Here is a 16,026-nt window from a genome sequence, read left to right as displayed (position 1 = left end):
GCACGGGCTGTGGGTCAGGCCCTGCTGGGCAGCTCATGCCTCAGACCCAACTCAGTATGCCTGGAGTGAGCTTTATCCACAGAGGGGTCCAGGCCCATAGATCAGGAACCTCCCCGCTGGACCCCAAACCATGGAAGGGGTCAACTGGCCATGGCTGCGACACTGGCCATCCACCAAATGTCCATGTGCCCGTGTGTGCATGCACACACATGTACACAGGTTGAGCAGCTAGGGCGGGTCATCACACGAGGACCCTGGTGTCTTCTGGGTACAGTTGCCTGGCACCTGACTGCCCAGAGGAAGCGGGTGGTGGCTGCCATCCTGGCTCAGGGTCTGTTCCACTTGCATCAGAGGCTGTGCTATTCTGGGAAGAGGGAGGCCCCCAGGAGGGAAAGGCCAGAACCTGTCGGGGTAGGAAGGGAGGCGGGGGCTTCCCTGGAAGGAGGAGGAAGTGATGAGGCTCCTCCTGTGTCCTCTCTCCTCTCCTGTGGGCTGGGCTGGTCCCCAGACATCTGTGAACAGTGGCCTCTGAGCAGTGCCTGAAGACCACATACCACCTGACGAATTGCTTGCATGGCGTCCTAGTGTCAGAACACTGTGGCATCATGTCCACCCTGCCCCCACGATCTTGGTATGACCCCCTCCTGCTTGCTCCCCATCCCTGGTGGGCCCATCCATGCAGCCTACAGCATCCTGTGTGGCCCTGGAGGGCGAGCTCAAGGGGGCCATGCAGGGAAGGAGGCTGAGGGGCGTCAGAGCCCAGACCTCTCCGGTGACCCACGGCAGCTGCAATGGAGACCACGCCCAGCAAGGAACAGGGGCCTGGAGGTGCCAGTTTGGAATGGACTGAATGGAAGTCTGGCATTTTGAGAAAACAGTAACAATAAACGTTGCTGGGACAAATTCACAATCAGACAGAAACAAAATATATTTATTAGAAATATTACAGAGTCATATGTCACACTTGGTCGTGTCCACATTTGTACACGCATCTGTTGTGTCTGGACCATGCTTGGCACTCTGCACTCCTGGCAGAAACAAGGCCGCGTTCATCCACTGCACTCATGCGGTTACAGTCAGAGAGCTGCTCAGGGCAGCGTGGGGCCAGCCAAACTTTAACCTGGACAGAAAAGTGAAACCCGCCACGAAGCTGGGGCCACGATATTAAATATCCTTTATAAAAGGGCTTCTGAGTCCTGTCCATTGCTGCATGCCACTCTCACTTCCTCTCAAATGGCCCTCGGGCTCTGGGCTGGGGAGGACTGGGGCTGGATGTGCAAAGGAGCTTGTATCTGGTGATCGTGTCCTTCTTCCCAGGCAGGGCACAGAGAGGGGCCTGTCCCCTTGGTGGGGATGGCAGGGGGCTGGGAAAGCAGCCCACCATTCTGGGGCTGAGACCCACGGACACCGTGACACCAGGTGTGGGTCCCCTGGGGTCCTTGGGTGGTCTCAAAAGCTATACAACAGCGGAGTGAAGAGCAAAAACCAAAGACCACCGTCATTTCTGAAGTGAGGAGGGACGGGCCAGGAGAGGTGTGGGTTCCCCAGATGGCCAGCCTGGTGGGCAGGGGCTGTGGCGCCACCATCAGCCAGGAAACAACTCAGCACACAAAGAGCCAAGGGCTTCTCTTTGTGTCTTAAAACGACTCCGCCCCTCTTGGGGATCTTGCATTTTGTGTCTATCTTGCGTATAAAAATAATGCATTTTTTTGGAAAAAGGATCTACAGAACCACCAAATAATTTTAAATGACGAAGTGCTGGGTGGAGGAAGATGGGAAGAAACACAGATACAGTGGCCTGTGAAAACCTCAGGACAGGGAACTGGGGAGGGTGGGGTGTGCTCACGGTAACCACCACGTGTTCTCAACTTTAAAAACATTCCACACTCACCTTGTGCTGTGAGCTCCTCAATTAAAATCGGACCGAGGTGACCCCCCACCTCTTCAGTACTGGAAGACCTGACCCCACACCAGGATGCCCAGGGCCAGAACTGCCCTACACCATCTGGTCCCTCGGGCAGGACACAAGCACGCTGTGCTCTAGCCTGCCCGCTGGGCAGCAAGGGGAATTGGGCAACCTCTCCGAGTTATAAAAATAAACTGCACATGGCCCCCTCTTTTCTTTTTAACGTGAAGTGAGCCCCCCACTGAGAGACTGCTGCAGGAGCCGATCCCAGACCGTCTCAGGAACCACAGGGCACCAGGAGCAGCACCAGGCATCGGCGGCCCCTCCTGCAGAGCCTGCAATGAACCCGGAGTAAACACAGCCACTAACAGCTCAACCCCTCTTGGGTGTGACGTCCCCTTGTGGGGTGAGCAAGGCAGGAATGGGGGCTGAGGAGAAGGCAGACACCTGGGAGGAGACACTGGGTAAATTCCAGCAGACTGTCCAGGAAGGTGCCTCCACCTTCCACATGAAGACACCCCACATGGTTACTGTCACCAGACTCCCCTTCCAGCGCTTCTCGGGGACTTTGAAAATACACACAACATGACGCTGGTGGCCTTCCTGATATTCTGACCCCAGGCTGGGGCAGGTGAGAGGGTGTATGCTGTCGGGGAGCCCCCAGACAAGAACCCCAGTGGGCAACCTCTGCAGCCTGAGGACAGACGGACCCTGGGGGGGCCCAGTGTCTCCTCCAAGGCAACTGAGGACAGGGACCAACAGGGCCCTACTGTGCAGAAGGGCCTGCCTGTCCCTGGGCTCGCAGGGTATACTGGGCAGGGCGGGCAGCCCTGTGCTCAGGGAGTGTCAACCGACCTGGGTCAGAGGGCACTGATGTCAGCAGCTGTGGGAGCCCCCTGGGCCAGGGGGGACCTCATTTGCCATGAAATGTGCATATATTTGCCCACATGATGACCTGCACCCATGCCTGCATGACCCAGGGAAGGGGCTGCTCTGGGGGAAGGGCTGTTCTAGGGGGGTGCTCCGCAGCCACATGGGGTGACTGCACGTGCTGGGGAAGCCCTTCATCCAGTTGTACCTGAGCCCTCCCTGCCTCGCTTGGGCCTCCTGTCCATGCAAATTTAAGAGGCCCGGGGAAGGACTAAGCCAAAGCCAGAGCTAAGATGCTGTTTGCCCAGCACCCCAAAAAGACATATCTTCAGCCTGCTTGTGCAAAAGCAGGAGGAACCTGGCCAACACAGGCCCATCCCTTCTGTCTGAGGGACTCTGTCAAGTTTTGCGTGTACAAGCATGTGGGTGTGGACGGGCGTGAACGTGTGCAGGACACAAGCAGCAGGTGAGGTCACAGAGGCTTTCTGTCCACTGCCAAGCAGCAGTCCTGATGTGACCACGCCCCAGACACACCCCTCCTGTCCCTCCCAGGGGCACCGAGCACTCACCCAGGGGCTCCTTTCATCTCAAATGTTTGGTCTCCCACCCAGAGAATGAAGTAAGGGACAGGAGACCTAACAGTGGTGAAATCCTCTCTGGGAACCAAGTCTGTCCCCAAAAGGCAGGGCTCACGTGACTCAGAGCTGCCCGAGAGCCGACTGTCCTTTTGTGTCTTGCTCGGTGTTTCTGGAGGGGCTGGACTGGCGAGTGCAGAGTTTTTAGAAGGCAGAAGCCAGGATTCTTAGTAGAAAGATGATGGGTTTAGATGTTTGTCGTGAGACTCAGGGCAGCTCCAGTGAACACATCGCGGGGCTCCCACAGGAGAATGGGGCCCCTGGGAGCAGGACCCCCGACTTACAGTCCGTATGTGTCAGGGTTCAGGGTGGGTGCAGCAGACCCCGCTGTTCCTTGTTTGTGTGTCGGACTCAGGTGGAGCCTGCCTTGGAAATCCAGACAGTGGGCAGCTGACAGCACAGACCAGGTGCGTCCAGGACACACAGTGAGTGTGGGACATGCAGGACCTACGTCTCGAAGTACTTGTAGATCTGGGCCACATACTGCATCACGCTCTGCCAGTCAGGCCGGTCCGTGTGTAGCAACTCACTGAGCTCCTGTGGGAGAGGGCAGAGGTCACTGGGTGCCGCCGGACCTTCCCACGTGGCCGGCAGGTGCAGGCAACATCCAGCCAGTGCTAAAGGTGCTCGATGGGAAAAAGAAAAGCTTTTCTTTCCTGCTTATTCAGGAGATGCAATGCTTTTAGGAACATTAGACATGATCCCCCGCCCCTCTCAAATTTTAACAATGAGCATTAAAAGAAAGTTCTGAAAAAAGAAAAGTTCTGAACAAAAACTAAGAGTTGTCACATGACCCAGCAATCCCACTCCTGGGCACATATCTGGATAAAACTGTAATTCAAAAATATACATCACCCCAATGGTCTAGGCAGCACTAATCACAGTAGCCAAGATAAGGAAACAATTTCAATGTCCATCGACAGAGGAATGGATAAAGAAGATGTGTTACATATATACAACGGAGTATTACTCAGCCATTAAAAGGAATGAAATAATGCCATCTGTAGCAACATGGATGCAACTAGAGATTATTACACTAAATCAGACAGAGAAAGGCAAATAGCATATGATATCACTCATACGTGGAATCTAAAAAATGACACGACTGAACCTATCTATGAAACAGACTCACAGACACAGAGACTTGTGGTTGCCAAGGGGTCGGAGAGGAGAGGACTGCGTGTGTGGGATTAGCAGATGTGAACCATTACATACAGGATGGATAAACAACAAGGTCCTACTGTGCAGCGCTGGGAACTATATTCAGTATCCGGGGATAAACAAAAATGGGAAGGAACGTGGAAAAGAATGTGTATATAACTGAATCACTTTGTTGCACAGGAGAAACTAATAGGACATTCTAAATCGGCTCTACTTCAATCAATAAAACAAAAGTTTAAAAAAGAGTCATTATGATTCCATTGTTGTGAAAGGATTCCCACTTCTCCCAGCTACATTTGAACACACACCCATGTCCTCCCACACTGTCACTGCATACCCTGTGCTTTGTCACTGAACATTTTTCATACTCAATTTTCCACACAGCTGTGTTACGTTATTTAGCGGATATACACTCCAGAGAACAGCTGTCCCATCCTAACAGCACAGGGTGTGACTGTGGTCACTTCTTCTTTGCAGTGAGTATCTGTGTGGTACGTTTCTGCTATTTGTGCCACAAAAACCCTACACCAGCTAAAAGCTATTTGACCAGAGGGTCACCAGTGGCAAAAGGGTCACCAGTCCATGGTTTATTGTTTTCCCTCATTTCATCCACCACAAGCAAGCACAGGCAGAGGCCGGGGACTGACGGTGGCAGGATGGTGCTCCGTCTACTGCTCAGCCAGGCTTTCCTGAAATTCGTGTCACCACACTACTCAACAATTCATCTTGGGGCTGAGTGTGGATTTTTCTGTGGTCATGAGAGAATAGTAGGGAAGGTCCTGGCATGAAGCTGGAAGCAGAGACACAGTGGAAAAGCAGGATGAGCTCAGAACATCTGTTCCTGGGCAGGGACAGAACTGGCTGAGGCATGGAACCAGCCATTTAGCTTCTGTTTCAGCATCTAAATATATTTTACTGATTTTTCTCCCCAGTGAGGCTGAGAAATCAGCATATCATCGGTCTGAGGGAAGGGTGGAAAAGGAGCACGTGGAACACCCCACACAAGAACCTACAGCAATGTGAAAAGAGAAACAATGCATTCACAGAAGACAAGGAGGAAAAGCCTCCTTCTGTGTGCACAGACAGATGTACAAACAGCCGAAATTCTTATAACACGAGGGTTGCTAACATGACGACACAGGGAGAAGCGATGAGGAATCGCGCTCTCGGGAGGCAGATGAGCTCTGAGAACACAGGGATGGCCTGAGAGGCTGGAGGGATGGCAAACCCCTCTGGGGGCAAGGACATGTCTTCCTGCTCAGAGAGGATTCTAAAGTCTAATCAATATTCACAGTTTTACTCAGACTGTCCTACATGCTTGAACCCAACAATAATTAAATTTTAATCTATTTTAGTGCATTGTCAACATCACGTTTGAACATGTTTGAAGAAATCAGTTAACACCTTTCAGGAGAAGACAGAGTATGTTGGATCAATAAAAATCCAATAGTGTGATACACTTGATTCAGTACCTAAAAACCTTCCAAAAAAAAAGAAAACACCAGACCCAGATGGTTTCACTGGTTAATTCTATCAAACAGTCCAGGAAGAAATAATACCAGTTCTACGCAATCTCTTCCAGGAAACAGAAGAGGAGGGAACACTTCCTCATTCATTCTGTGAACCTGGAACTACCCTGATACCAAAAGCAGGACAAAGACATTACAAATACCAATTTCTCACTAAAATGTAAACACAATGATCCTTAATAAATATTAGCAAATTGAATCATGATCAAGTGGGTTCGTCTCAGGAATCCAAGGCTGGCTCAACAGCCATCAATCAATCAAATTTATTCACAGTTGTTGCTGTTTAGTCGCTAAGTTGTGTCCGACTCTTTTTGACCCATAGACTGCAGCCTGCTAGGCTCCTCTGTCCTGGGATTTCCCAGGCAAGAATACTGGAGTGGGTCATCATGCCCTTCTCCAGGAGATCTTCCCACACTGGGATTGAACCCTCATCTCTTATGTCTCCTGCATTGGCAGGCAGATTCTTTAGCACCAGGGAAGCCATGTTATGTGTATTTCACTACAATAAAATTAATTGAAAAAAAAAAAAGATAGGGCTTCTTGCCCTCAGGAGTCTAGGCAAGAATACTGGAGTGAGTTGTCATGCCCTTCTCCAGGGGATCTGCCCAACCCAGGGATCAAACTCAGGTCTCCCACGTTGCAGGTGGATTCTTCACTGTCTGAACCACCAGAGAAGCACAGAGATAAGCCCTATAATCAGATAAATTACAACATAACACATATGCGCTTGATAGACTATAAGTAAATTGTGCTTTAAGAGCCCAGGTTGGCATGGCTGCTCGATGCAGGGTCATGGAGGGGTGAGATGTGGGCTCTGGAGTCGGATAGCCTCCTTGACCCTTGTCTTGGCTACTCACAAGCTATGTGCTCTTCCACGAAATTGCAGTGTTCCTCATGTAGGGAGCATCTATGTCATAGGACTTCTGAGAGGGACCATGACTCAACTCACAGAAAGTGCCTGCTACAGAGAAGCCTCTATAAAGTTTATGCGACAGCACAGGTTCAGCCTCACCTAAGGAATCATTCTAACCTCCCTATAAAACCCTGAGTTGTGAAGACCTCCCTTCCTAGGTGACCTGAAGACCTTAGTCTGTGTGAGGAGTGACCATTCTGGGGGACACACAGACTCAGCAAGCGACACCCTCACAGACCACACAGCCTGGTATGGGCATGTCTGCCTCACCAGTGCAAACACATCCACCCTTGAAGGGCACCCGTTCTGGCTGCTCTGACAGCGGCAGCAACAAGGCCACACCTCTTCTTTCTCCACCCTTCCTGTGACTGATGCAGCGAGTGAAATTTCTGTCTCACACTGTGGCGGGGAAGAAATGCATTCCCAACGTGGCGGGGAAGAAATGCATTCTCAACTCGAGGGAACACTGTGGTGTTTTCACTTGGAAAAACTCTTATCCTTGTTAATCCTCTAAATGCAGAAGCCTATATTTGCTAGAATATAAACATATAAGGGAATTTTTTTCCTGACTAATCTAATAATAGAACTTGACCAAAGACTTAGGATTGTTACTGCTGCCAATTCTGATTAGGTGCAGTTTTTAAATGTCACTTGTAATTAAATATATTATTTTTCACTGCATCTCATGATACAAAAGTAAACTTAATAATGTAGGAAGCTTCTATTTTCCTGATGGCATGAACTGGTTAAACTGCTCACAAACATTCCTAAATGTTTGTGAGATTCACAATGATGTTCGTCAGTAGCTCCTCAGAGACTTCTGTACAAATAAAATCGCTGGCTCTGATGATTAGCTCAACAAGATGATCTCATTTGCTTCCCAGCATTCACTAACTTCAGTAGTACATGAGATGAAAAAATAGGAAAAAAAATTAATTTAAAAAAGCAAATATTAACAGTAACACTTCCCAGGTGGCTCTAGTGGTAAAGAACCTGCCTGCCCATGTAGGTGACACACGAGATGGGGGTTCGATCCCTGGGTTGGGAAGATCCTCTGGAAAAGGGCATGGCAACCCAGTCCAGTATTCTTGCCTGGGAAATCCCATGGGCACAGGAGCTTGGCGGGGTACAGTGTATAGGGTCACAAAGAGTCAGACACGACTGAAGTGACTTGGCATGCAAGCATACAAAGAAAACCATATTCTGTGTAGAATATCATCTTCCAACAAGTCTCTCGTTATATTCAATATCTTTCCTTAAGCAAATGATCTGTGGTTACTTGTTAGCTGCTTTCGATTTGTGCTGCTGGAGAAGACTCTTGAGAGTCCCCTGAACAGCAAAGAGATTAAACCAGTCAGTCCAAAAGGAAATCAACACTGAATATTCATTGGAAGGACTAATGCTGAAGTTGAAGCTCCAATACTTTGGCCACCTGATGCAAAGAGCTGAGTCATTGGAAAAGACCCTGTTGCTGGGAAAGATTGAGGGCAAAAGGAGAAGGGGATGACAGAGGATGAGATGGCTGCAATGGATCACTGACTCAGTGGACATGAATCTGGGCAAACTCTGGGAGACTGTGGAGGATAAAGGGGCCTGGCGTGCTGCAGTCCATGGGGTTTAAAAGAGTCCGACACGACTTAGCGACTGAACGACGACAACTCCCTGGCTGTTTAGTGTTTCAGAAGATAAATCAGGTTTCTGATACTCCATCCTCGCCAGACATTAAGTCCCCCCACTTCTTTTTAAATTCTCTAGACTTGAGTTTGCACAATAGGGACATCTGTTTCTCATAGGTTCAGTGGAATTTGGGAGGACTGGTATTTTTTTGTTTATGTGTGTGTGTGACTATATTTAAAACAATGAATTGCACTTCTTTAATGGCTAAAGTTCTAGTTCTTTCTCTGTGTGTTTTGGAGAAATAGTTACATTTACTATTTGAAGAAATATATTTATGTATATATTTTAAAAACTGTCCATTCTGTCAAACATGTTAGGATAACACTGTTACAACTATAGTATTAAAATTCCTATGATAGTTGTCTTTTTCCTTTTTTTCCCCAAAATTTTATTTATTTTTTATTTTGGGCTGTGCTGGGTCTTCGCTGTCATGAGGGCTCTCCTCTAGTGGTGAGCAAGTGCTCCTTTTCGTTGCCATACGCAGACTTCTTGTTGCAGTGGCCTCTCTTGCTCTGGAGTGTGGGCTCTAGGGTATGTGGGCTTCAGTAGCTGAGGTTACTGTGGCGCATGGGCTTAGTTGCCCCACAGTACTGGAATCTTCCCGGCCCAGGAATCAAGCCCACGTCTCCTGGATTGGCAGGTGGATTCTTTACCGATGCGCCACCAGGGAAGCCCCTGGTCTTTTTCCCTTTTCATTTCACCCTCTGAGGTTACACAAGTATATTTCTCACTGTTATTGCAGCTGAGATTTTCCTAATCACTGAACATGTTTTTAAATGTTTATTGGCCATTTGTGAGTTGCCTATTCCAGACTTTGATAGTTGTCTACTAGGTTTCTTTTATTATTGGTTAGTACAAATTATTTGTAGATTATCTCTTTTGCTTTTTCTGCAGTTACATTACAATGCGTCTGGATGGATGTTTTGTATTATTTATCCTGTTTGAGATTCCATTAAGAATCTGTGGCCTTTCGTCATTCTGGAAAAATTTCAGGCGCCACTTCTTCAAATATTATCTCTCTTCATGTTTTCTTTCCTCTACTTCTGGAATTCCCACTGGCCATGGGAGTTGGACATGGTCTGATTTTATCTTCCATGCCTCTTAAGCTCTGTGACAGACACTATCAGTTGGTCCCAACCTCTGTTTCCCCTGCAGGCTTCCCACTGAAGAGGATGAGAAACGTTGTATGTCTACCTTCTCAAATCCCTTTGCGGCTGGGGCGGCCACGCAACAAAGAACTGCCACAGAGCTGGAGGGCCTCTGGGAAGCCTTTTGGTTTCCTTATGAAAGGAGGGGATGTCAGGCACTCACTGTACCCCTTCCTCCCCACTTTTGGCCCTACAGATGGGAGTGATGTCTGGAGCGTGGCAGCCATGTTCAGCCATAGAGAGACAAATAAGAGGACAAAGAACCAAGAGAGTAAAGATACTCTGTGGGCCTTGGTTACATTAAGCAGTGAACCATTCCTGAAACTACAAAAACAAATCTTCATGGTTGAAGCAACCGTTAGTTGGGTTTTCCATTTCTTAAAGTTGAAAACCTATTAACTAATAAAACCCCTATCACATTTACATCTTAAAATCTCTGTTATATGTCCTGGGTAATTTCCTGTGATCTATTTTCTGGTTCAGCAGTTCTCTTTTCTGCTGTATCCAATCAGTTTTCAATCCAGCTGTGGTTTTTACTTTCAAATTTTAAATTTCTACTTGGCTCTTTTCAAAATCTTAAAAAAAAAATAAAACCATGTTCCTTCCTTATGATTTTTATTCCTTCTCTGATCTCTAATATGTTTAAACACAGTCTTTTGAGGTCTCTTTCTTCTTGTTTTATTATCTCAAATTCTGGTAGATGGTCCTCTTGTTTGTGGTGCCAGCTGACTAGATAATTTTCTTTTGTTTAAATTTTATTGGAGTTGATTACAATTTTGTGTTAGTTTCAGGTGTACAGCAAAGTGATTCAGTTATACACACACACAGAGTCATTCTTTTTCAGAGTCTTTTCACATATAGGTTATCACAGAATACTAAGTAGAGTTCCCTGTGCTGTACAGCAGGTCCTATTGTCAGGTAGATCATTTTCCCAACTGCTTTGTAATTTTGAATTGTGAGTGTATTTTCAGTAGCCTCTGTGCTCCGGGCCACAGAGCTTCTGGCAGCAGAGACACTATTAACTGGTCACTGCTTGCAGCAGATCTTATAAATTTGGACTCCAAACCTCTTCTGGCCCAGCTTTTCCTTCCTTCCCTACAAGATATTTTGTGTTTTTTGGCCACAAAGAAATCCCAGGTAGAGACTGAGCTTCCTTATCACCTCCCTGGACTGGCAGGTGGCAATTTTTTATCTCCCCTTCACTAAGAAGATGAGCATTTGGGGAGCCTTAGTTCTGTGCAGAGGTCTCAGGACCGATGCTCTGAGACCTCTGCACAGAACCTGTTACAGGAGCTCAGTGCCAGGTCTCCTGCCCCTTCATAAGCACGAACCACAGCCTGCACACATTGGAGGCCCTTTCCCACCGCCCCAGTCCCACCCTGGGGTGACCAGAGTCCCAGCACATGCCTCAGAACTCTGGTCTTTACTCCTCTTTTAATTTCTGGCATCTATGCCAGAAATTATTCCAGTTATTTCCAGTTATTTCCAGAAATATTTCCAGTTATTTCCAGTTCCTTCTTCAGACATTGGCTATGTATTGATATTTTAAAAATTACATCGTATTCATATTTCCAGGGCTTTAATGATAATTCAGTCTAGAACTGAAATTTATCCACAGTGAAATCTTCACTGAAAACACTCTAAATCACATGTGGTCAGACCAACTGGACACTTTTATATCAGGACTCATGAGTAATGGACTTCACTGCTGTGAAGATTATTTAGTAGGTGGCATAAAGTTCTTTCTCATGGGATTAGAGTATCACATAGATACAAAGGGGGACACTCACCAGGCTGGGTTTGATGCCTACACTTTCAGCTGCTTCAAATGCCAACAAGAGATTTCTTTTCTAGGTTAAAAGTCAAACAGAATGAAATTATAAGCCAAGAATATATAGCTTTTGTTAGCAATAAACACGAACTGACACTCCCATATAGATTACCTACTATTTATAAAACACAAGTGTTGAAGTCAAGTATGCAGACAGTGGTCTCAGTTTAAGGGGGAAAAAAGAAGATTAACAGATTACCACTGTCACTAAAAAACAACATTATTGATTGATTCCTGACCATCAAAGATACATTTTTGTTAGTTATTTTTTACTTTGTCAATATTTAGGACATATACCTTCTGTTGTATATCAATTTGTTTAATCATAGTGCTGTATCACAAGTTATAAAAGTAATATGTACACATAGTTAAATATCACATGAAAGACTTCCTTGCCTCAATCCTGGACCTTGGGAGAACGATTTTTCGCTTCTGTCTTTAATTCCAGGGACTTCCTTCATTTCTCTGTACCTGCTGACATCACTGTTTCTTCCTTCCTTCTAAATATTTATTTATTTGGCTTAGTTGCAGCACTTGGGATCTTTAGTCGCAGCATGTGGGATCTAGTTCCCTGACCAGGGATTGAACCTGGGGACCCCTGCTTTAGGAGCTTGGAATCTTAGCCACTGGAACACCAGGGAAGTCCCACCACTTTCTTGATTTCTAAAATAGAGGCATGACCTTCTAACTTCCTCCTAAGTTAAATGACTCAGGAATCATGCACCTCTCTCTTCCCTTCATTCTAGTCACACAGCTCACGTTCGCTCCCTTATTAGTTATGTTTATGACTTTAACCAGTATCCTCAAACCGTCATTTCTTGTCCCATCGGTTACGAATGACAGTTCCTGACTTCACTTGGTGTGATAAGTAAGACTTTCCCTTGCCTTTCCTGCAGCTGGTCATGTTCTGAACTGTTCAAGCTGATACACTTGGCTTCCTTCTCCTCAACCACACTGAAGTGTCTGGCACCCTCTTAACAGGACGACTCTGCAGGCTGAAAACAACAAGGGGTACTGGCACAGTGGCTGGGATCACACTCCTTGGCCCAGGTTCCACAGTCACGATGCTGTGCCACTCAAAACATTCTTTCCAAAGGGTTTTCCTCTTTGTAACAACCAACAGCTCAGAACCACACCACGTTTTAGTGTGCTCCAGACCTGGACCTTGCCTTTCTTCAAGTCTGTTTTCAGTTCTGCTTGTTTGGGACTTTTCTTGCTGGGAGAAGAACTATGTCTCCTCTTCTGGTTTCTTATCTTCCTATGGCTTATAATCCATGATATTCTCTTTGTACTAAAGTGACTTTTCAGATTCTGATTTTGATAGGTTTTTACAGGTGGCACTACTGATAAAAAGAACCTGCCCAACAGTTCCAAGATGTGTGGGTTCAATCTCTGGGTCGGGAAGATCCCCTGGAGGCGGGCATGGCAATACACTCCAGTATCCTTGCCTGGAGAATCCCATGAACAGAGGAGCCTGGCGGGCTACAGTCCAGAGGATTCCACAGAGTCGGACATAACTGAAGTAACTTAACATGCATATAAACATTACAGGCCTCTCTTGATGGCCTTTTCAATGTCTGCTGTCCACCAAAAAACCCAAGAAATACACTGCACTGAGAGTGCCCCAGACCCAGGCTCCAATTGAGGAGGGCTGAACTTCACTCATCCTGAAGGTCAAAGGCATCATTTCATTCAAATTAGGTCCTTCCCTTTGAAACTCAACTTCAAAGTCATCCCTTCCAGGAAGCCTTCCCTGCTTGCAACCCTCTCTCCTCCAGCAAGAGCACCCCCAGGCTGAGTCTCACACACGTGCTCAGCTTTAAACTGTGCCAGTTTGATTTGCCTGTGTTGATACACTGTTCTGAGAACCCTCATCTGTAACTCTGAGATATGAGTTTCTTTCCCCAAACATGAACACAAGGTCTCCCAGTGCAGGGACCAAACCCAGAGCACGTCCACATGGGGCAGTTAGGAAGCAGGAGGCCAGCGGTCATCAGGGGAGGCTGTGATGCTGCACAATCTGGAATGAAAACTCCAGCCAAGTGGAGGATTCAAGCCAAGTTGAGGATTATAACCCAGGAACAGCCTCTGAGGAAGCTCCCAGAACTGTTCTGCCTGTAAGAGGTCAAAGCACAGTCATGCAGGATATTGAGACAAGAGGGCTGTGCATCAAGGGATGCACCTGGAGCCAAGTCCTTCACCCCTCGCAAACCTGCAGCATCTCACAGCCTGACCTGCCTCCTCCCCAGGACAGCAACCTGGAGCAGGGAGAAGAAAGGCAACCCGCGTGCTGGAACCATGCGCCCCCCGGATCTCAAGGACAAGAGAGAGACCAAGCTGTGATGCTCAGCTGTTCTGTGCATTTCCAGATCTGGGCAGCTGGCTGTGAATCTTGGGGATCACCGGCATCCAGGGGACATGACGTGGTTTCCGTCATCTGGAAGCAATGAGATGATCCGAAGGGTGAAAGCAAACACTTTCCATTCTTTTCCAACATGTCCACTGATAGGAGGACAAAGCGCCATGGCTGCAGTCAAACACTTCATACCCTGAGGACTATCTGCAGCAGGCTTCGACCAACCGCTCCATCGGCAGAAACATTCAATACCTGCTCAACCATGAGAAGCGGCACTCTGCCGGCACCAGCAGACTCCCCTAGGAGACATCCTTCCTTCTTGACGGTCCCTGGGCCCTGATGACCCATGACCTGCTGCTCACCCTGTACTAGCAGCCCTGGATCATGTAAACCAGTCGCATCCCTTGATGCACAGCCCTCTATCTCAAAACCTTGTACGACTGTGCTTTGACCTCTAACAGGCAGAACAGTTCTGGGAGCTTCCTCAGAGATTTCCTCAGAGGGTTATAATCCTCAGCTTGGCTTGAATAAAAATTTTCTTTTTCTTCCCTGATCGACTGATGGATTTTTTTTTGTCAACAGTGCCAAGGCTTCGTGGATCCTGGGACCCCACATGCCCCTGCTGGTCTCCTTTGTGTCTGCTCCTCCTGGTACCTGGTATCTTCGCTGGGCCACTCTGCCCTGCCCTGCAACAAGGATGGAGTCCTCAAAGCTTGTTTCTTGTCTTCTCTTGGTGCCTCTGTGAAGTTTGATTTATGATAAGAAACACACCTTTGGTCTTTGTCTTGGTTCCTGCACAGAGCTCCTAAAGCCTTTGTAATTTTCTATGTAGGAGTCATGGAGGCATCTTTTGTAATAATATTTGCTTTCTGTCCTTGGTTCTAAAAATGGCTTCAGAGAAATAAAGGTGAAACAGGTGTCTTTTTATTCGTTTGTTTATCTGGCTGTGCCGGGTCTCAGTTGCAGCACGTGGGGTCTTTACTGGAGGCATGCCAACTCTGAATTGCGGTGTGTGGAATCTGGTTCCCTGACTAGGGATTGAGCCTGGGTCCCCTGCATTGGGAGCGCAGGGTTCTAGCCACTGGACTGCCAGGGAAGCTCCAAAACAGGTGTCTTTTGTTACTCATAACAAACCCTTTCCAACAACACCTGGGTGTATGTTAATAACTCAGTTTTTGAAAACCCCTGGAAAGACAGTGTGGGATTAGAGGTTATAACATTCAGTCCCACCCCCAGACCTGCAGGGAGCAGGGAGGGTCTGGAGGCTGAACCAGTCACCAATGACCAATGATTTAATTAGTCGTGTCTATATAATGAAGCTGCCAGTAAAACCCCAAAGGATGGGTTTAAGTGAAGCATCCATGTGCTGGGAGGGTGGCACACCACAGACTCCAAGGGGACAGACGCTCCCATGCTCGGGACCCCTCCCCACACCTCGTCCTTTGGACTTCCTCATCTGCCCACCGGCCTCCCCATGTCCCTGGTCTCTGCTCCCATGGGCCTGCCTTTGGCATGCTCCCTGGCTCTGGAAGGCTCCCCCGCTCTGTGTATTACTTGTTTTCTCATGTGGGCTCTTTGCTGGAATTCCACCTCAGAGACATCCACAACCTTCTTGGCGAAAGTCAGGTCCCCGTATTCACCCCACGCCCCGTGCTTCTCTCACGCTCTTCCATGAGTGAGTGAGTAAAGCCGCTCAGTCGTGTCTGACTCTCTGCGACCCCATGGACACCAGGCTCCTCCATCCATGGAATTTTCTAGGCAAGGGTACTGGAGTGGGTTGCCATTTCCTTCTCCAGGGACTCTTCCCAACCCAGGGATTGAACCCAGGTCTCCCACATTGTAGATGGACGCTTTACCGTCTGAGCCACCAGGGAAGTCACAGTCTATAGTTATTTACTTACAGTGCTAACTGTCACAAGTTTACTCACTTGTTTGCTGACCACCCGCCTCCCAAGGACACTGTCTACCCCACCACTTCTGCCTTTATTACTGGGCATGAC

At 47.8% G+C, this 16,026-nt stretch overlaps 1 protein-coding gene across 3 annotated transcripts in view; it reads right to left on the bottom strand.

Moving 5' to 3' along the window:
* Positions 1 to 903: 903 nt before the first annotated feature.
* Positions 904 to 16,026, bottom strand: part of SPECC1 (sperm antigen with calponin homology and coiled-coil domains 1) — a 170,022-nt gene continuing 154,899 nt past the window's right edge. For 2 of the 3 annotated variants that reach the window (XM_040245875.1, XM_040245877.1), the window contains 2 exons: positions 11,630 to 11,689; positions 904 to 3,948 (listed from right to left, as the gene is read on the bottom strand). In XM_040245875.1, coding sequence (XP_040101809.1) covers positions 3,859 to 3,948; positions 11,630 to 11,689 — 150 coding nt within the window. In that variant the 3' untranslated portion in view covers positions 904 to 3,858. Of the gene's footprint in view, positions 3,949 to 4,436; positions 5,363 to 11,629; positions 11,690 to 16,026 lie in introns of those variants that run through there. The other variant, XM_040245876.1, reaches the window with a different exon arrangement.

The sequence above is a fragment of the Oryx dammah genome, unplaced genomic scaffold (genome assembly GCF_014754425.2).
Source record: "Oryx dammah isolate SB20612 unplaced genomic scaffold, SCBI_Odam_1.1 HiC_scaffold_8, whole genome shotgun sequence".
In the NCBI taxonomy this organism is placed as follows: domain Eukaryota; kingdom Metazoa; phylum Chordata; class Mammalia; order Artiodactyla; family Bovidae; genus Oryx; species Oryx dammah.
This window is presented reverse-complemented; position numbering and strand designations above follow the sequence as displayed.